This window comes from Mytilus galloprovincialis, chromosome 14 (genome assembly GCF_965363235.1).
Source record: "Mytilus galloprovincialis chromosome 14, xbMytGall1.hap1.1, whole genome shotgun sequence".
NCBI lineage: Eukaryota > Metazoa > Mollusca > Bivalvia > Mytilida > Mytilidae > Mytilus > Mytilus galloprovincialis.
The window spans coordinates 36,746,341-36,769,472 of NC_134851.1; the positions used below are offsets into that span (position 1 = coordinate 36,746,341).

A 23,132-nucleotide genomic window follows, 5' to 3' on the forward strand; every position below is an offset into this window, starting at 1 on the left:
CGCTAGGTGTATCCCTTATTGCGCTTATCTTCGAACTTAGTTTAAATGGAATATATATAATTAATAGCATGTAGTAATGTCTATACTAGTATGTAAAGATGTAAAAATAAGAGGATGTGATATGGAACAGTCAAGCATAAGTTCGTTAGACATTTTAAAACAGACATATGATTGTGGATAAGGTTTGTTAGATGTAGCCCAGTAATTTTACAGGAGATAATTTATGGTAAAAAAATATTGGGAGACGACGGACGACTGGGGCCTCCATTTGCATGTACATAGCGCCACAGTTCCAGGATATTCCACACTCCGGCACCGGAGTCTTTCTCGTTCCAGTAAGAAGAAGTGATGAAAAAAGCTCACTTTTCCCGTTAGGCCAGGTGAGCAAAATTAAACCAACTTTGATTGTGTACGCGTAATTTCTTTTCACCCTGTTTTTATTCCGGGTAACTGTTTTTTCACGGGAGAATATTCAATTTGGATGTAAATACAATGTAGTGTGAACGCGTTGATCTTATATAATTGTTTTGGTTATAATAGACCAGTTTATTGTTTACATGATTGAATTAATAGGTTAAAATTAGAAAAGTTTTCAAGAAACCAGTTTGTTAATATACTTTCAAAGTGATTATTAATAGATATTGACATAGACAAACTTTGGTAATCCAGTATATATGAATATTACAAGACAAGACAAGACAAGACAAGACTTTATTTAAGTATCACCTCTCGTTACATATAAAATATACAGCTTTCTAAAAAACAAGTTACCAACAAGAGCCACTCTATAAAGAGTTATGAGAGACTATAAAACAATGTTTCTTAAACTATAATACAAATACAAGTCAACTATCATGAGTATAAAATACATTTTCGCTTTATTAAAATTTCATAGCAGATTTGGCAGTATAAAATACCATATTTTCATTTGTAAAAGAAATGTAAATTTTTCATTATCAGACATAAGTAAAAAATGATCATCAACAATACTAGCATGGTGAAAAATAACATTACGAATATCTGCATATACAGGACAGTTAGCAAAACATATTTTTCAACCCCATCGTCATCAGTACAGTTAAAACATAATCTATTTTCAATATCAATATTTTCATAACGACCAGTTTCAATTGTGATGGGTGCTACACCACATCTAAATTTTGCTAAAGCACTCCTGTATCTACCTGGTATATTAAAAATCAAATAATTTTCTACGCCATATACATTTTTGAACATTCTATATGTACGTAATTTATTTTTATCATCTGACATAATCTTGTCATTCCATTCTTCCTTAAATTTTTCAAAACATACATTTTCAATATTCTTAATTAAATTCTTGTTCAAAATAGCACCCAATGCACAAATATTCCATATCAAGTTCTTGGAACTTATTTTTTACTCTAAAATGCCATGTTTTTACTTTTTTACATGTGTTACCCCATATATACACTTTTTTTATTTACTCTATCATCATTCATTTTCTTAAAACGTGTCCCGTTTCTAAGAACACTAGTCCACATCCAGCCCATGCCAGCATACAAAGACATATTAGGTGTGTATTTATCTACACCCATGAAAAAACGCATGGCTCCATTTTTAATACTATTTATACATGAAAAATCACGTGTTCCCCATATATATAGAGGAATCATAATCTATATACTACAGACCATACAAGTGTATCAAATAATTGTATAAATGTATAATATTGAAAACCACCGTTAGCCTTACATTTAGATATCAACAGACCCAAAGATCAACTAGCGGCTTTAGCAACTGTTTTTTTCCATATTATCAATAGCTTAAATGCTCAGTAAATAATAAACCTAAAGATGTGTATTGGGAAACATTATCAATATTGTTACCATTAAACAAAAATGAAAAAAATGATCTCATTTAGACTGTGTTCTAAAATGTACTATTTTAGATTTTTCTAAATTAACACTAAGGTCATTAGTACAACACCATATATTCAAAACATCTACTATTTTTTTGTAACATTTTTTTGTAAATCAATCTAATTCTCAGTGATAAAAACAAGATCATCTGCATATAAAAACATGCTAATTTTATCGTTTTCAATGTCTATACCTATGTTCAATTTCTTAACCTCATCAACAAGATCATTTATATAAATATTAAATGACAAAGGCGAAAGGATACACCCTTGTTTTAGACCACAATTTAAATCGAACCAATCTGTTAAGTTACCATTTACTTTAACACAAGACTACATTATTATAAAGAGAATAAAGTGATTTTAACATTTTTGAACTAATACCAATTGTTTTTAATTTTACAAAATAATTAATTTCTATTTATCCAATCGTAAGCTTTTTTTTAAGTCAATGAACAAATGATGAATGCCACATATGATTCTTTACGAAGCTTTCTAGTTTCTATAATAGTAGACAGTGTACTTAAATGGTCGACAGTACTATGACCTTTTCTAAAACCGTTTTGTTCGTCCCATAGGAAGTCAATATCATCAAGCTTATATGTTAGTCGTGAGTTCAATACTCCACAGTACAGTTTGTAGGAAAATTGTGCCAAAGTTATACCACGGTACGACAATAGATCCCTCGGATCTGATGTTGGGCTTTTTGGAATAGGCGTTATAATCCCTTTTGACCACATTATTGAAACTTTTCCAGGGTCAAAACTAATATTGAAAACTCTAGTTAGTGTATTTAACATAGTTTGCTTCTTGTACAATTTAACTGGTATTTCGTCATATCCAGGTGATTTACCATTTTTGGATCTTTTTTTAACATTTAAAATACTTCTTCCACAGATATTTCACAATCTAACATATTATCATATAAAACACCAACATCATTTTCACATATATTTACATCACTATCATCATTTCTATTAAACATATTAGAGAAATCATACTTCAATTTATTTAAAACTTCATCTTTATCACTAGAAATTTGACCATTATCTTATTTTACTTCCATGGGACTATAATTTTGGCGCTCACAACCTACACCATTTTTTTTCTATTTTTGCCAAAATTGTTTTGGATTTTCACTGAAATTACTCAATTCTTCCTGCATTGAGTACCAATATTGTCGTCGTTTTGCCTTTGAGCCGCTTTATCAAATAGTTTCCTTTTTCTGATTTCGAATATTACACTTATTCCATATTTTTTCGGATGCACGAACGCCGTTCCATAATTCAGTTAGCTCCTCACTCCACCATTAATACAACGTGTTAGTGTTTTATTCAAATACAAGGAAACATGACTATATTCTGGCGCCCAACGTAGATTTCATCTGTGTTATCAACGATCAACGATTTTCATTACATGTGGAGGGATCTCCGTTATTACATAATAAACATTAGTCACAGAAGTTGTACGTCACTGGTTGACATACGTATATTAAACTTTTTGTTTATATCCGGAAGTCAAGAATTGGATGTCTACAACACATGGATTTTCAGTGAAAATATTTTGCAGTTTTATGGTAACTATGATCACTGTCATTGTTCACTGTTGAGTTTGTTTGTTGTTTGTTCTATACATGATCATACATGTGTACATATACTATATGTCATATATACACATGATACACTGATATAGCTTTTAACTTTAAATTTTTAAAAATCGAACTTTAATAAAAAAAAAAAAAAAAATGATTTTTTTCGTTTGAAATTTTACGATTTGGTTTAACTGATATAGTTGTTACATACAGCTAGTGTGCAATAGTGATAATTGTATATAGACATTTATATATGATGTGTTTGTAGTTGTACTTTTGTACAGCTGAAACTGACTTTGTACATGCACACATACACTTAGGGTGTACATTTAAAATATGTTTACACACTTTACAAGTTAAACTTAGTCTTGATATACATTATAAAGTCAAAAATGAATACACTCATGCTTGATTGTACAAAAGGTAGCTATTACATACGCAGTTACAGTAACTGTTACTTGTTTTCTTGTGCAGATTTACTAACATACACATAGCATACCTAGTACCTTATAGTGGGTACTTGAACTCTATTTGTGTTAAATGTGGTATAGTATATTATATTATCACTGTGCATTTATATTGACTTTTGTGTTTTGATACTTAGTGTACATTGTGTTTATGTTGAATATTTGTATATTGTTTCATTATTGTATATCATATTGATATAACTCAAATTGTGAATTGAAATATACACATGGAAAAAAGTATTGCAACACCTTGATTTTTTAAAACTTGAAAAATCAGTCTCTTATTTTGGATGGAATATGATAAAATATTTGTAAAATAATATTGAAACGGAGTTAATGATAACATTGGCTTTAAAACGAACAAAAAATGTATGAAAAAAAGAAACTTTATCTAACCAAAATTTTTATAACAAAATGAAGTCTTCTTTGTACAAAAAAAAAATGCATTTTACAACTTTTACTGTCACCAGCCCAGTAGCCAGTACTTCGGTACTGGCATGAAAATACGGATTTTTTGTGTTATTAAATTTGCTGTTACAAAATATTAGAAATTATTATAAATTAAGGAATGTATCTCCCTCATGCAAAGCTCTGATTCCTTTCATGGATTTGGCTATACTTTTTGGACCTTTTGGATTATAGCTCTTCATCTTTTATATAAGCTTTGGATTTCAAATATTTTGGTCACGAGCATCACTGAAGAGACATGTATTGTCGAAATGCGCATCTGGTGCAAGAAAATTGGTACCGTTAATTTTATTACTGTAGTCGAACTTTACAATGTCAGACATTTCAAAATTAATCTTTAGATGATTGTTCACATCATGGTTGATCGTTATACGCCAAAGAATTAGTACTTTGTGCATAGCCTCCATTCAAACGGATAACCGCATGGTTTAAACGATGATGACTGATGTGCTCATATTTTGACTATTATATTTATTGTGTCTGTTTATTTATCGCATCAATGTAAAAATATCGGAAATTGATGAGACTGTCATTAAAGTGAGAGGGTTAGCGCTATAGAACCAGGTTTAATCCACCATTTTCTACATTTGAAAATGCATGTACCAAGTCAGGAATATGACAGTTCTTGTCCATTCGTTTTTGATGCGTTTTGTTATTTGATTTTGCCATGTGATTATGGACTTTCCCAATTGATCTTCCTCTAAGTTCAGTATTTTTGTGATTTTACTTTTTAATGTCTTCTGATTCCTGCCATAAGTCGACTAATTTGTTGCTAAGCTAGCAGCAACCATTCTTGACGAAGAGTATTGTTTATTTCATGACTTGTTTGGACTGGGGCGTCCTTTCATGCACTTTACTCCCAATAATGTCCCATATATGCTCAATATGGTTTAAATTTGGGCTACGATTGGGCCAAGGAAGATAGACCGAATTCCATTGGAACAATGGATCTTCCTCCACGACGCTAATTTCCAACTTTTGCGAACCCTGCACTATATTGGATACGGGCATCTGTGTGGCTGTTCGTAGGCAAAGGTCCCCGAAATGTTTTATCGCACGATAACCAGTAGCGATGAGGCGATCTCGAACAGTTCTTGTTTAAAGGCTCCTGCATGGTCATCATTCTCTATTGTTTGCAATTGGTTTCCTTCATTATGCTTTATTTTCCCTAGCAGATGTTATAGGGGGTCTTTTTGACCTCTGAAGGTCTTTAGCATCGTTTCTTGCCTGATTTTTATTCTCAAAACTACTTATAGTGTTATGGTGATGACCAACAATACGTGCAATTATCACAGCGACATACCTACTTCACTCATGTTGGATATCTGTCATCTTGCTGCAGTTATGAGTTGTGGATGACCAATTACAAGGTGTCAATAACATAAATTTATAAACTTGGTTATTTTAAGTGTTGAAAACAATGAGGATAAAAACATTTTCCTTTTAAAATTGTTACACGATGATGACTGCTGTACTCATATTTTGACTGTTTTATTTATTATGTTTGTTTTGTTCACGCATCATTGTAAATATAACGGAATTTGACGAGACTGTCATCAAAGTGAGAGGGTTAGCGCTATGAAACCAGGTTTAATCCATCATTTTCTACATTTGAAAATGTCTGTACCAAGTCAGGAATATGACAGTTCTTGTCCATTCGTTTTTTATGTGTTTTGTCATGTGATTTTGCCATGTGATTATGGACTTTCCAATTAGATTTTCCTCTGAGTTCAGTATTTTTGTGATTTAACTTTTTGTTTGTCTTTTATTTATTGATTTGTTTTATTGGCTTAAGTTAGATTGTCTTTAAGTACTTGACATATCTTTATTTCACACTAGTTATACTTGGATTTATACTACATGATCATGTCAAAAGAAAATGCAATATCATCTGAGGATTTCACACTCTTGTAATTACTCAAGAACGAAGTAAAAGAGGAGATGTTGTTCAAAGATTAAAAAAGTGGATGAAAGAATTTTTAGTCACTAGTGAAGAAATAGTAACACCGAAAAAAGAACCAAAAGAGAAGGACACATCTAAAACCAAGGAAACTGTCACACATACTTAGACATGTTAGATGAGAGATCCACCAAAGAATCAACGTTTTCAGGATCCAACAGCAAGGATGAAGCCACTTATGCCTTTTTGAGATATAAAGTTTGTGGACTCATGGACACGATAAAGATAACATCAACTATGCTGTACGCAAGTCACTCAAAGAAGAAGCAGGAACTATTGCTATGCACCTTGGTCCAAAGGCCAGTCTACCAGATATTATACTAGTACACAAGTTGGACACATTTAAGGAGATGAAGAAAAGAAAGAAGACCTACTTACTCTGTTCTACAGAGTCAGACAAGGTGATGAAAGTGTAACTAAATGGAGTTGCAGATTAGAAGATATTATTGGGAAAGCAATTGAAAAGGGAATGATACAACACAAGGATGCCAAAGCTGCAGCAATATCAGGACCTATCAACAATTCATCTGAATTTGAAGAAGTGAAAGGACTTATTCAAAAACTCACCACAAGGTTTGATAGAATGGAGACCAATTATAGAGGACGAGGCAGACACTATAATAACTACAGAGGTGAGAACCGATATAACAGACGACAACAAAAATGGCAAGACTGATCTAAACTACAAGCTTCATCAGCCAACTAGGATGAACGGAGATGTTTTAGAAGTAGGAAACCAGGTCACTTAAAGTTGGGACGTATTGAGAAATTGGAATAAGACGGACAACCTTTCAGCGTCAAGAAGACTATGGAGCAGAACCATCAATAGACTTATGTACACCATGAACAACATCATGTCCTAACAGTTTACCACCAGGATGGAAAAGAGAAAAGAAAATCTACGTATGGAAAGCCAATAGAAACTGAAGTTGTAATCTATGGAAAAACAGTGAAAACTTTACTTGACACAGGATCAACAGTGTCTACTATCAGTCATACATATTACCGCAACAACCTAGCAGATATACCTTTATTACACATCAACGAGCTACTTGATATCTAGAAACTAAAATTACACTACCACATCAGAACAGCACTTATTTATGCTTGCTGTTAGTGATACCGGATAGCAACTATAACAATCATATACCATTGCGTCTTGGAACTAACACTCTTCAACCAATCATGGAGTCATTGAAAGATCAACATGGGACAAGATTTTTACAGTCATGCAACTTAACAACACCTTGGTACTTGACTTTTCGAGCCATCACACTTAGAGAAAAGGAACTTAAATTAGCTGCAATAACAACGCATTAATTATAGACAGAAATGCTGTGAACAAACATGTTACCATCAAACCAATTTCAACCATAAAGATAGAAAGATACACTGATAAAGAAATATCACACAATACAACTGTTACACTCATCTGAACTTCAACCGAACTGGAAAGATTTAGAAATATATGGAACCTATATTTTTTTTTATTATAGATACAAAAACAACGGAAAGATAGACATTCAGATTGCTAATGTTACCCCAAGGACTATAACCATCCGACTAAAAGCTAATTTATGTGCAATACAACCAGATAACATTGAACAACAACCAAAAACACTTCATCAACATCATCAATACTTGAACAAGTGGAAATTACAGAAAGGTGACTTAATCGAACTAGAAAGAGGGATATATTTCATCATATCATTTGAAGATATATTTGCCAAGAATGATGTTTAATACCACATTGATTTCATTGATAACAGACCATTCAAGCAACGATATAGACGAACTCCACCAGCTATGTACGATGATGTCAAGTCAAATTTCCGACAACTATTGTCAAATGGTACCATCAGACCATCACCTACGCATATATTGTGGTACGTCAGAAGAATTGGAAACCGAAATTGTGCGTGGATTATCGCCAATTGAACAACTTAATAATAAGAGACAGCTATGTTTTGCCGAAAATAGAAGATCTGCTTGATTCACTAGCTGGAAGTACATTTTTTACCTGCGTAGACACGAAAAGTGGATATCATCAGGTGGAGATCATGGAAAAGCAAAAAGAAAGTACTGCATTTACAGTTGGTTCTCTAGGATTCTTTGAATACAACCGTGTGTCATTTGGGTTGACCGCACAAACTGGAATTTCTGGCATTAAAGTGAGCAGTAAGCGACAAGTTCAAAAATTATTTATATGGAAGCAACTTCACAGTAATTACAGATTACAACCCTATGACCTTGTGCTTACAAGTCAACAGAAAAACTTGAAGCCACTGGACACAGATGATTGGCCGCTTTAGCCACATTCAACTTAGTTTACCGTCCAGGAAAGAAGAATGGTGATGCAGATGGACTTAGTCGTATACCACAACTAACTGATAAAGATTCTACCAACAGAGAGACTATCTCCATATAATCTGTGAAAACCATCTGTAATTCTATTCTTCCAGGAGCATACATTGACAGTCTTGCTGTTAACCTAGCTGTTATAGCATATCATTCCTTTTCAACAACTCTCGACACCGACTAATTACACCTACAGTTTACTGGTAAAATAGAGGGGTCGTCTCAAAAACAAAAACATGATTATCATTACATATACATATTCGATTTTGGCGTGCGTTTATATTCTGTCTTGACCATAAAGATACAGAAGATATATCAAACTGATAAGTAAATAAATACATTTCTTAGTAATATAATATTTTTATTGCATATATTTACACGGTATTTGACGTATAATTTGTAAAAAAAAATACTGCAAATCATTCCGCATCCTGATCAGCTAGTTTTTTCTTCAATTCTATAGATTATGTGAGTCTTCTATGAAAGACCTGCCGCATGCCAATAACGATTAATTCGTTTCTGTACAAAAGTGTTTATAAAACTATCGAAATTTATGAAACATAATAACTGGACTGTCCGTCAGTTAGAGACTTGTAAATACGGTCGAGTTGGTGTTTTTCAGCCGATCTTCCCCTTACCTGATGTACATATTCAATTTTGGGAAGAGGGATAAAAGTTTAAACATGTTGATGCCAAAGGTCGAAGGAAAAGTTCACATCGCTTTTTTTATCAACGAGGGACTAGGCCGCTTTAAGATACCTTGTTTTTCCTTCATGAATTGGGGGAAATGTCAGGTAACACCATTTAAGCAGTACACATCTGCGTATGGAATTTATATTACAATTTGTTAGTTACTACAGAGCTTGTTGTCATTGCAAAGTCTTTCTGGACAGTGCTAAACAGGGGTTTGGAGTCCCAAAACTTACATTATCCTTCATTCAATTATATATGGTCGTCCTAACGATCGGATTGACCGATATGGTTGTCCGTGTACCGAAAAACAACATACATTGTCCATTTGTTGTAGAGTCCTTCCAACGTTCTCGAAATTATCTTTGGGTTTCTTACAAGAAGGGGAAATTGCTTAGCACTACAGTTGTACGGGGTCCGTGTTGATAACATATCGTTCGTTTTAGATGTTATACTGTGATCGCTATATTTATTTTGTTTGGTTGTCACTTGGTCAGAAATTGTTTCTCTATTGCCCTTTTCCTAGAAATAGCTTTTCTTTTGTAATTTTATCTATTTTTCGTACTTATGATTGTTGGTTTTTTTACTTTAAACTCTGACCATAAATAAGGGAAGTTTTGGATCCAATTAGGTCAGTAAAACCCAGAAGCACTTTTTGAGCGCATCAACCAAGTCCTGAATATCTTGGTAATTTGTACGTCTTTGGCACAGGATAATTTTTAGTTAATGATGTGACATTTTTACATTATGTTTCGCCTTCATATTTGATTCCTTTTTAGTAATCAACTATCGCTGGTTTTTTGTTTAGCCGTTAGCCGGAATTTTTTTTTAAAAAGAAGTAGAAAATGTGAAATTTGATTGATTTGAAAAAATCCCATAAAATCTAACTTGAGGAAAACTCAAATTCAAATTTTGCATTTCAAATTTCTTATGGAAATTAACATTGGAAAGGGAGATTACTCCCGCAAAAATGAGTCTTTTTTGTAAATTTTTCGTTGATTTTCTTAAAATTCTTGTAAAATATGGTACTTTGATGGGGTTATAAGTTCGTATTTGACTATATTATATAATCTTCTGCTCATGAAATGTACAAAACCAAAGTGTTATGTGTATTTTTTTTGCACATTTTTTATTTAAGAAATTGCAAATTTATGGCTTTGTGACCATTTTAAAAAAATAAAGTGAATATTTGGTATTGTTTATATCTGTAAATTATATGTGTTCAACATCTACCTTGTTAAAAGAAACTTTAAACCAAAAAAAGAAGAGCAAATATATGCTTAATTAGTTGTATTCAATTTGAGTATAATTTTGTATCAATTTTTATTGAAATTTCTGCCTTTTTTTGCAGAGTTATCTCCCATATCAATGCAAATCTCCATAGGAATTAAGAAATAATTGATGCAAGCTATACTTTTTTTGTAGTTTTAACATGGGTAGACATTATAGTCGTGATTATTTTTGCTCGAGCGATAGTGAGTATATAAAGTATAGCTTGCATCAATTATTTCGATTCTGATCAGGACAATTAAAGTAATTTTTATTTTCGATGTGTATTAGTGTAGAGGGTTTGTGTAGGCTCTTCCATGAACCTCCCGTTTTTGTTTGTAAACAAGCAAACGATTGTGATTTGCCAGAGGGATAACTTTTTAACAGCCAGCAAGAACAGTTGTCGTATCTAGGTCAAATATGTCAATTTCGAGTTGCAACACATTACAGTCATAATAAATGAATTAGTAACAACATGTGCATCATATAAAAGTTTGAAAGTGTTTTAAGTTATAATAAATGTTTGCAAATTTGATAAAATTCATTATTCTTCAGTAGCCAATATAAGCATGTACAAACTAATTTTATTGGATTTTGAGCATGGGTTTATACATAAAGCAAAAGAAGCACGTCATATTAGAATTTTAAATAATTATTTTTTAGTTTTCCTCAAGTTAGATTTTATGGGACTTTTTCTGTGTATATTTGGGGTATAATACTAAAGATTTTAACATAGGAGATAACTGTATTGTATTTTAAGCTTCGTCTCCGTAAAACGTAGATTTTACTGTCGCAAATTGAGTTTACCTAGCGACGCGGAGCGGTGATAGGTAAACGGATATTTGCGAAAGTAAAATCAAGTTTTACGAAGGCCAAGCTTAAGATACAAAACATCTATCTCAATTCTAATGCCACATATTAAAATAAATGTCATTTAATAAATATTTTGGCTTAATTTAATATAATGTACACTGGTTTCACATTTCATTTGTTCGCATTTTTACACCTTGTTTAAGGGCATACGATACAGTTTTGAACCTGTATTTATAAGTTGATGAAAATTTGCATATAGGCTCTTTTTTACCTGATTAAATCAAATATGTAATAAAAATTATACCTTCATGTGCTACTTTTTGAGTAAAATGAGGTCGAAATTTTGTATATTTGCTCAAAATTCAGATTTGTGTCCGTATTTTCTTTTTCGAAAGAAAGACGTATCTTTTTTGTTTCAAAAGATAAACACAAATTGTTTTTTTTTTAAATCGGAAATTTCTGTATTTTATAAGTATCATTAAAAATCATGCAATTTTTATTCAGAAATAACTCATATTTATCAAATGTTCATGAATAGAGGAAAAAAACGTCATTTTTTGCTTCATGTTTATCAAAATTAAAAAAATTGCGCTATTTACAGTTTTATAAAATTTGGGTCACATAATCACTTTGCAAAATGAAACAAATAGCCGTTTAAAAAATTAGGGGTCCATGCACTCGTTTTCAAATTAAATCAGTTTAAATGATAAAAATCAATCGAAAAATGCATCTTTTCCCGATATGTCATAGTTTGACGTCGCGAAAATAACATTTTACGTTAGCAACGTCATTACCTCCCCTGTAACTGTATCGTATATATAACCTGTACATAAGATTTGTTCACACTTTTAGAAAAAGATGTCAGTGTTGAAGGTTTGGTTTGATATTGACCTCATTCTCACTAGTAGATAACCTGTTGCATGGGAGGGTTGTAAATTGTATACACTTAATGTCTGTTTGGCCAGTGTCATCTATCCTTGACCTCATTTTCATCGTTTATTGGCCAATGTGAAGTTTGTTTCTTAGATACTATAAATAATAGGTCAACTATATTTAATGCAGATTGATTGCAAGGCGTACATATCTGTCTGGCATGGTTCGTCTGACCTTGACCTAATTGTCATGGTTCATTGGTCAATGTTTCGTTTTCTTGATTAAGTCTATTTCTTAGAACCTATAAGCAATAAGTCAACAATATTTGGTGTATTGGATGATTGCAAGGTGTACAGTCATGTATTTTTCGTTTAATTTATCATACCTTGACCTCATTTACTTGGATCATGTTAAGTTTATGCGATACGTGTAGTAAAGCTAAAAATATTTACGACTATTATAACCGGAAGAAAAGTGACGTTAGGATCTCTTACCATGATTTGCAAAAAGCTTTATATGATTCTCGTTTTAAATTGAATATTTCTCATTTTAGTTTTAAGTTGAATATTTCTTGTCTTAAATGTTTTTTTATTCTTAAATATAATAGTTCTCTATTTTAAATGCCCAAACAGATTATAGATTTACTATTTTATGATTCAATCCAATGGCTGTCAAAAGTGCGAAAGATAATACACGTATCTTACACTCACCTACTAAAATAGCAATTATTGCTATTTCACTTGGTTTAGCTGGAGGACAATAATCCGATTATTATTGCATAAGATTGGACAGTTATATTTATATTTTATGAGAACCTTTAATATATAATGTTTTAATACCTTTAAGTTAACTTTGAATGTAATGAATGTTTTGAAAACTGTTGCTTAGGCAGTCGTCCCCTAGATATCAAACGTCATTCTTCTTCCGGTTATATTATCAAAAGAAAATCAATGGTTAGTAAATAAGGCGAGACATTTCAGCGTTTGCAATCTTGTTTTTTGTAGAGATAGGACTGGTAAACAGAAGGAATTTGCAATGCATATGATCAAATGTTAAGAGAGGAATGTCTGCTACACAAAATGATATGCTGTTATCAAAGTTTTCAAGGAAAGATGGTTTAGTGTTAGCAGTAAGTACTAGTATACTATTTTGTTTTGAATATGTACTACTTTCTTGTATTTTTTGTGGTATGAGTGTGCCGCAAAACAGGGTACTATTTCTTAGTATAGAAAATTCCTGATAGAACAGGGTATGTTTTTCAATTTTTTGTTTAGAACAGGGTATGTTTTACAATATTTTCTGGTTAGAACAGGGTATGATTTGGAAAGTGTTGTCGGCACAGTTATACCCGAAATGATAGTCAGTAACCCCCCCCCCCGAGACAGTTATTGCATGAAATTTTATGAAAACTATATGTAATGTATGAGCAATAATGAACAGGGATGCGCACGCAAGTAAGCTAAATATCTAAATTTTAAACGGTCGCGAATGAAAATAATAAATACAATTGTCTCCCAGGCAGAAAAGGGGAGGGGGGAGGGGGGTTGAAAACCCCTCTTAATCCGCCTCTGAATTTCATTTATCGTTTTTATTTTCAGTGTGGCGTTGTCACCTTTTTCATCTTAGCACATATTGGAGAATTTCTGTTTGACAGCTCTGTCAAGGTTCCTATAGGAATTATTATAGCATGCTCCTGCTGGATCATATCAAGTCGGGAAAGGTAATATTACTTAATTTGCATAATACAATTACATCACCTTATAGTTAATAATTATCTCAGTCCCTTAAGTTCGTATTGTAATGACAATTTCTTGCTACTGTAAGACATGTGCAATACCTTCTTTTACATTTACAATGCATTTTTTAAAGAATCTTTTAGTATTATATACACTAGTAGATACCCGCGGTCCAATTGGGCAACTGTTGAAACAAAGAGTTTTAAAATTTCGCAGGCAGTACGTTTACTGAGCATGGATAATGGGCGAAAGCGTATTAGTCACGGATAGATAACGGTCTCTGAATTGGGTTATTTTACGTTGTTTCTCCGGAAATAAATATTGTTTTAAAGACAAATTTAGGAAGTACAAAAAACACTACATTTATATTCCATTTCACAAAATTTAATATTCCAGTCTTTGTGTGATGTCAGAGGAAATACGGTTCGATGAAAGCAGTCCTTTCCCTTTGTAGTATAGATACGCCCAATTTTCTGTTATATATATGTAGAGATTGAATCATAGTTTAACTTAGAAATAAGGTTTTTGAAATGGTTCCATTTAGAAACTTAAGGGCAGCATTTATGATATTCTATGATGTATTTTGCAATAAGTATAGCTATGACCCAACAAAAAACAAGAAGGTCTACTTTGACCAACACATAAGGGAGCTACCATTCAAGTTGATTTTTATGGGGGGGGGGGGGGGCTAGGATGAAAAATTTTGTCCTGCATTTCTTTTTAGTTGTAATCTCTGTCCTGCGTTTTTATTTTTCACTCTATTCGGTCCTGCCTTTTTTTTTTTTTTTAGTTTATCCTGACTATTTTTTACCTAAATTGTCATCCTGACTTTTTTTTTTGCAAGTGTCTCATCCTGCCTATTTTTTTCAACTCAAAATTCCTGTCCTGCCTATTTTTTTCAAATTTCATCCTAGCCCCCCCCCCCCCCCCCCCCCATAAAAATCAAATGGTAGCTCCCTAAATAGACAAAGTTTCAGTACAGAATACCATGAGTAACAAAATAACTATTTGAATTGTGAGTTTCTCTTTTCTGGGTTGTAGATTGTGATATACCAATACAGTTAAACCTCTTTAAACTGAACCTCTTCGGTACTTCGTTCGGTTTTGACCTATGTTCGGTTTTATCAGGTTCACAACGTACTTAGGATTAGGTTTAGTCAGGTTTCACTGTATATATAATTGTTGTAATATGTTGATTTACTATTCCATACTTAACTTTTACAGATATAATGCAACACAACAATTGAACAAGGTGATTGACAAGATACATGAAGAAAATGAGTGTTTGAAATTACAAATCACAGAACAAGACAAGATGTTAACACAGCATCAACTTAAACAACTTGAATCTGAAAACAAATTGTGTGAGGAAAATCAACTTAGTAAACAAAAGTGTGAAGAAATTGAAACAGAAATGGAAAAATTAATCACAAGGTAATGACACACAATGCTGTTCATCGAGACCAATTAATATACTCGATCACAACTGACAACAACTTAGAGGTTCTTGGATAGTGATCGTATCGAGATATCTTAAAAGAGAGGCAAAGTATACCAAAGGACATTCAAACGCATAAGTCGAAAATAAATCGAAAACACCATGGCTAAAAATGAAAAAAAACCACCCAACAGTCAAACAATAGTAAACAAAACACAAGACAGAAAAATGAAGATTGAGCAACGCAACACGAACCCCACTAAAACCTTTGGGTGATTTCAGGTGCTCATTCAAGAAGATTAAGCAGATCATGCTCCACATGTGGCATCCGTCATGTTGCTTATGTTAGATACAAAACCAAAATGTACTTTCCCAATTGGTAAAAAATGGAGAACTCTAATGTTCACTGGTTATCTTACAATCACTCCAGAGACCTATAATACCAAGCTTTAGTCTCCTCTGTCATTTATTTGAAATACTTCACATATCTTGAGTATATCATGTAGAAATACTTCAATTTGATATACTGTGGATTCATTTATTTTCGTGGGTACCAATTTTCGTGGATTAAGGAAAAAATTACTGTGTTCATGGATATTCAATTTCATTGTTTTTGGTGAAGTATACAAAAAAAGTCATGCAAACCTAAAAAAAAATATAAAATTCGTTGAACATTCAATTTCGTGGTTCACTTTTACCCACGAAAATTGGAATCCGGTATAATGAATCCACAGAACATCTACGTAATACCATGGAAACGGCTGTTCCATGTAATAATACATTTAATAAATATTAGTATACTATGAGGTGTGCTGTCCAATAAAGGGACCAGAGCAACAGACAATGGGTCATATTATATTATATATTTTTTCTTTTACAAATTGCTTACTTCATTTGCTTTGATATTTTATATTAATCAATTAAATCAAAATCAATCATATTATGTACTTTGTTTATCCTATTTTTAATTTAGTTTACATTATGTTTGAAAATTATATTGTAATTATTCTGCTCATTTTGGGCGCCATGATTGGCAAATAAAATATTTGTTTTTTTGTTTGTTGTAAAACTGAACAGTACATTTATTGTTAAAGTTAAATATCAATTGTTTGAAATAACCTTTACCTAATGACAACATACTTTATTCAATAGTTAAAGAATAACTAATCCAAGACTTTAATTTAGAAAAATATATGACTAGTGACCACATTAATTGATTTGGTCATATTTTCTCAATATTTGAATTATAAAATTAGTTATTCTTCTTTATCCATTCATTTTCAATTTCCCTTTGATGGTAAGCCATTGATTATTTCTCGACAACACCGATTGTTGTACGACGTCCAAGGATCTAGTCAGATTTATTCACACGTGAAATTATCAAAATTTATTTCACGTTTGAAATCATGTTATTTATTACAGCCAATGTAAAAGTAAATTTCCAAGAAATAAATACTGTATTTCAAAAGAAAAACTTAACATACAATACAATTTATATTCATCAGGAGTAATGAAGAGATTGAAAACGTCAAAACAGGTCTGGTTCAATACGAGTTGGATATTCAAATGTATAAAGATAAATGTATAAGTCTAACAGAACATTTAAGGAAAGCTATGACGGAAGGATATTCCTTAGAAACTCAATTACAAACAGCTAGGAAAGAAATTCAGCAAGAACATGAAGCATTTGACCAGTATAAAGATACATCAAATAAAAGATATGACGCAATAAAAACTGAGTTAAAAGTAGCTTGGATTAATTTTCAGAAAGATCGTGAAGAATATGAAGAGAACAAAATGTCCACAAAGAAAAAATTTGACACTATGAAAACTAAGTTACAAACAGCTAGTATGGAATTTCAGAAACAACGTGAAATATATGCTGAGTATGAACATTCATCTAAGAGAAAAATCTACACAATGGAAACTCAATTACAAACAGTTGGCATAAAATTTCAGAAAGAACATGAAGAATATGAAGAGTATAAAAAGTCATCAAGGAAAAAAATTGGCACGATGGAAACTCAGTTACAAACAATATATATAGAAATGCGGAAAGAACGCGAAACATATGCCGAGTATGAAAAGTCATCCAAGAAAAAAAATTACACATTGGAATCTCAATTACAAACAGCTAGGTTAGAATTTCAGAAAGAACATGCCGAAAATGAAGAGTATAAAAAGACGTCAAGGAAAAAAATTGACACGTTGGAAAGTCAATTACAGACAGCCAGGACAGAAATGAAGAAAGAACGTGAAACATATGAAGAGTATGAAAAGTCATCCAAGAAGAAAATTAACACAATGGAAATGGAAAATAACAATTACAAAGAAAATTTTGCAAATAAGTATGTAAAGATGATAGGCAATCTGTGTATGTCGTTTAATTCAGTGGGTACCAATTTTCAGGGATTAAGAAAATGATTTTTCCTCAAATGTATTCAAAGTTGTTTTAAGCTTAAATGTTGTGTCCATACTTGCCCAACTGTTCAGGAGGGTTCGACCTCTGCAGGAAAAACCAGTTTGCTGTCTCTCTGAGAGCCTCTTGTTTTTTATGGAGTCAGATTTTTTTTTTAGCGAACAATTGTTTTTAGTTTTTCGACACAATCAAGCAAATTATTTCTTTCATAATTAAACACTAAGGTATGGGGTAAATCTGGATTCCGAATACTATTTTTTAATCTGCTTGACTACAATATTTTTTTCCATCAAATTGGGGATCAGAATATTTTTTTAGGAAAAAACCATAACCCCCACCTTCAACTTATTGCAAGTTTACCCTAATAGAATGCTGTCACGTTGTGTATCTCCTTTTAAATTCCATCTTTTTCATGAAACTGTTTTTAAGAAAACAACTAGGAAGAAATTCTAAGAAGACCACAAACAGATTTAATTAGTGTATTTAGTAAGACCAATCTTATCTCAGTCCTTTTTCGATCCTAACCTAAACAATCATGTTAACAATAGAAAAGATAGAGAAATGCTACAGTAGAATTTGTATAACTTATTCCAGTTTATTTTCAGACTCCAAGGTTTGCAAAACAACGTTGCGACCACAAATAAGGAACTGGAAAGAATGAAAAAAGAGAAAAATTCATGGACGGCAAAGTCAAACGAGCTACAGCAAACAATCAAAGATATGGAGAAGGTGACTAACAGAAAGTTCAAGGTCGCCAATTAGAACGTTGCAGCTCCCCTAAGGAGTATGATTAAAGCCCTGTATATTTCAAAAGGAGTATGGATTCACGAGAGTACAAAATTGGTCCCGAGTTTTTGTTTTAAATCAGGAAAAATCCTTCCAATTAAACATAGATTAAATTGTGATATTACTTTTATTTCATACTAACTTGTTTTTGGCAAATCACTGTCTAAATCACGTATTAACGACCCCTGTAATCATGCACAAATTGTGTTGAAACGCCAGCATTAGTCCAATTCTTTCAAAGCTGTTAACAATCCACATAGTTTACTTTGACAGTCGTCTTTGTCATGAAAATATAATGGCCATATGGATTCACTATAGACCTTGGCATTTTTGTTGAGCCTTCGACTTTTGTCGAAAAATCGAGACATAGCGATCCTTAATTCCGTCGGCGGTATTCCTCTGTGGTTAACGTTTTTGAAATTTTTATAACTTTCTTAAACTAACATGGAATTGGACCAGACTTGGACAGAAGTTTGTTTTTGATCATAAGATAGTATCCAGAAGTAAAGTTTGTAAAAAAAAAAATCCTGTTTTTCCATTTATTTTACTTATAAATGGACTTATTTTACTGTCAGGAAACATTACATTCACTCTGTGGTTTTTTAATAATTTTCTCAAAATACATGTGTCCTGGATTTGTACCAAACTTGGACAGAAGCTTGTTTGTGATCAAAAGCTAGTATTTAGAAAGAAATTTAGTTAAAATATTGTTCCTGTTTTTCCCTATTTTACTAATAAAAGGAATTAGTTTTTCTTCCAGTAAACCTTAAATACAGTCTGCAGTTAAAGTTTTTAAAACATTTATTAGATTCATAAACTACCCTGGATTTTTACCAAACATGGACAGAAGCTTCTTACAATGAAACGATAGTATCGAGAGGAATATTTTTATTCATTTGTTTGCTCATTTATGACAGATATACTGCTACTTGTAGGGTTTAACAATTTAGAATTGAAGTTCTTATAAATGCACTATTTTTCAACAATAAATTATTGTTTAATTTTAAACAAACAGTGAATTTTTGTGCAGGCTAATCGGATTATTTTCTTTTTTCTTATAAGTGATTTTAAATTCATGTATTTATTTTTCAATTACAGACACAACATTGCGATTTTTACTCCAAGCATCATGTAGATGCCATATATAAACTCGTATCAGCAAAATCTGACTATGACAGACTTGGGATTCATAAAGGAGCAACGAAGTATATTTTAAGAATTTATATATTTTTTTATGATATAAAACCATGATAAAAAAAGCATATACATGTGCCATTATTTCAAATGTTTGCAGCTAGCTATGTGTGATATTATATTCTTACTAAAGTTGCTTCTATAATGGCCATTTTGAATTTCAGATCGTCAAATAAATCGTCAATTTTAACCATATTATTTTTTCGTTTGACATTTGATTTACATTAGATATGAAAAAGAAGATGTGGTATGATTGCCAATAAAGACAACTATCCACAAAAGACCAAAATGACACAGACATTAACAACTATAGGTCACCGTACGGCCTTCAACAATGAGCAAAGCCTATACCGCAAAGTATGAGTCTGGATATTGGGTTAAGAATAGAGAATAATGAGTACGAGTAAGATGAAACAACAACTTGGGAAAGAGTAAATATGAAAATAAAAAGATATTGTATGATTTCCAATGAGACAACACTCACAAGAGACCAAATGACACAAAAATTACCATGTATAAGTAACCGTACGGCCTTCGACAAAATTTATCTTCCGTCACGCAATTATAATGTCTTACACAGAAGAAGTTCCAACACAAAGAGCTAGACAATACGTTTTTTTTTTATTAATTGTCACTCAAGTTAAATTCCGCCAAAAATACTTTTTGCTCCACTTTTGTTATTTTTGTACAACTGTAACGTTCATCAATCACTGTTTTACATCTAAGTTAAATAAAAATAATGCTAGGACATTCAGTATAATAAATTAAATAAATCATAGCTGAGAGGGTGATAAAGCAGATTATTACCCCTCAAAAAAAAATGTTCCGCTCCACCGCGGTTTTAATGTTTTCTCGAGGAAATAATCTGCTCTATCACCCTCAATCACCTTTGTGTTATTTATATATGTCTGATGACATTTCTCGTGAAACAGTTGTATTAAGTTAAGGTGGTATGGGTGTCTTTTGCCATCTTGAATTGTAAAAAACAGAGAATCTAAGGTCCAGATTTTTTATCAAGTTAGCAAAATTGGATGCAGGAATGCAGATTTTTAATGTGAATTTTCGTGTAAAAGAACCAATTTATAGGAATATAAGTTTTGAATTAGTGATATTTCTATAAGTGTTGATTATTTTTTGTTGTTTTTAAATATCTTGAAATATGCATTTTAAGGGGAGGTAACTCTAAAACAGTACATTTTCTGAAGGAATCTACATGGAATTTTCCTATTTTGTATTTTAGCCGGAAAAAAACGTACGGTGACCCTATACTTTCTGTTGATATTCTTAAAGCATTGTATGAAAGCTATCTTTTCCTAATTTATTTTACAATTCTATCATTTTGTTTAGTTTTTAATCACAAAATGGTGTTTTTTCCTTTATAATCCATACGAAATGTGTCATTTTGTCACAACCTGTAGCTTGAAAAAATGCGTGGTGACCTATCATTTTTATAGAATTTTTGAACATATATCAATAGATACTATGTTTTGGCAAAGTATGAACAAATTCTATCATTTTTATTTTAGACTCCCGTACCACCTTAAGCACATTATTATAAAAGAATACTTATTGTATATCAAAGAAAAGAATGCGTTGTCAGTTTATTTTTGATTTACGAGTTTGAATGTCCCTTTGGTATTGGTTGCACCCCTTATGTTTTTTTACATGAAATCAGTCTGTTTTATTTTCATTTTCAGGACGGATGTGAATACAGCTTACAAAAAACTCTCTATATTGGTTCATCCTGACAAAAACGCAGCCCCTGGAAGTGAAGATGCATTTAAAATCTTACAAAATGCAAAAAATGCCTTATTAATAAGATGTAGTTAGCATCTATTATTTATAATTGATTTTCTCTCTTATATATTTTTGAAAAAATGTCTGTCGGATTTTTCTTTTTTTTTTTGAAAGATCTTTTTATAAAGTTTACATTTATATACAAATTTGTTGTTGTTTATCGTATCAAAATAAAGCAATATTAAATATTGTTTAATGAGTCCTCGTCCACTTGTATTTTTTATGAGAAATTTATGTATTACTGAAAAATTATTACACCAGGGTTTTCGATATCACAAACTAGTCAAAACATTTACTAAATTTTATCATCGGTATAAGGACATCATTCGTAAATATAGCTCAACATGCAGACTTCTTATACGTTCAGGTATTTCACATCCAACTTTTTATGAATATTCTTTATAAAGCACAAAGGTGTCAGTATTCACCTCAAAAACTAACAAAACCTTTGAATAGACTTATTAAGAAGGGATATAGTTACGATACTGTTGTCAGGTCATTAAAGATTGCATATTTTGGCGTTAATATTGATTCACTTATAGGGTTTTTGCATCGGAACTAAACACATTTATTCAAAAACCAGTTGTTGGCATGACACGGGTTATGTTCTTCTCATATATGTTATGATGGTATGATACTAAACCCCTAACGGGAAGGATTGTGCCTGATGTTCATATGATGAAATCATAATCTTTCAGTCAGTTTAATTGAAGGTTACATCTTCTGACATCAGACTCTGACTTCTCTTGAACTGAATTTTAATGTGCGTATTGTTATGCGTTTACTTTTCTACATTTGCTAGAGGTATAGGGGGAGGGTTGAGATCTCACAAACATGTTTAACCCCGCCGCATTTTTGCGCCTGTCCCAAGTCAGGAGCCTCTGGCCTTTGTTAGTCTTGTATTATTTTAATTTTAGTTTCTTGTGTACAATTTGGAAATTAGTATGGCGTTCATTATCACTGAACTAGTATATATTTGTTTAGGGAGCTACCATTTGATTTTTATGTGGGTGCTAGGATGAAATTTGAAAAAAAAGGCAGGACAGGATTTTGAGTAAAAAAAAAGGCAGGATGAGTAACTTGACAAAAAAAAAAGGCAGGATGACAATTGTTGTAAAAAAGTCAGGATAAGCTAAGAAAAAAAAAGGCAGGACCGAATAGACTGAAAAATAAAAAGGCAGGACAGAGATTACAAATAAAAAAAAGGCAGGACACAATTTTTCATCCTAGCCCCCCATAAAAATCAAATGGTAGCTCCCTTAGGGGCTAGTTGAAGGACGCATCCGGGTGCGGGAATTTCTCGCTACATTGAAGACCTGTTGGTGACCTTCTGTTGTTGTTTTTTCTATGGTCGGGTTGTTGTCCATCTGATG

The 23,132-nt window shown here is 32.1% G+C and overlaps 1 protein-coding gene across 3 annotated transcripts; it reads left to right on the plus strand.

Annotated features, from left to right (window-relative positions):
- Nucleotides 1-263: 263 nt before the first annotated feature.
- LOC143058284 (uncharacterized) lies at nt 264-21,950 on the plus strand. 3 transcript variants are annotated; one of them, XM_076231755.1, is made up of 8 exons: nt 264-380; nt 13,394-13,518; nt 13,988-14,109; nt 15,350-15,559; nt 17,069-17,911; nt 18,588-18,711; nt 19,867-19,973; nt 21,660-21,950. In XM_076231755.1, exons 2-8 carry the CDS (start codon nt 13,453-13,455, stop codon nt 21,790-21,792), a joined length of 1,605 nt encoding a protein of 534 aa, XP_076087870.1. In that variant the 5' UTR covers nt 264-380; nt 13,394-13,452; the 3' UTR covers nt 21,793-21,950. The 3 variants fall into 3 exon arrangements, with proteins under 3 accessions (XP_076087870.1, XP_076087869.1, XP_076087871.1); XM_076231754.1 differs by lacking the exon at nt 264-380 and adding an exon at nt 3,373-3,476; XM_076231756.1 differs by lacking the exons at nt 264-380; nt 19,867-19,973 and adding an exon at nt 3,373-3,476.
- The last annotated feature ends 1,182 nt before the right edge of the window (nt 21,951-23,132 follow it).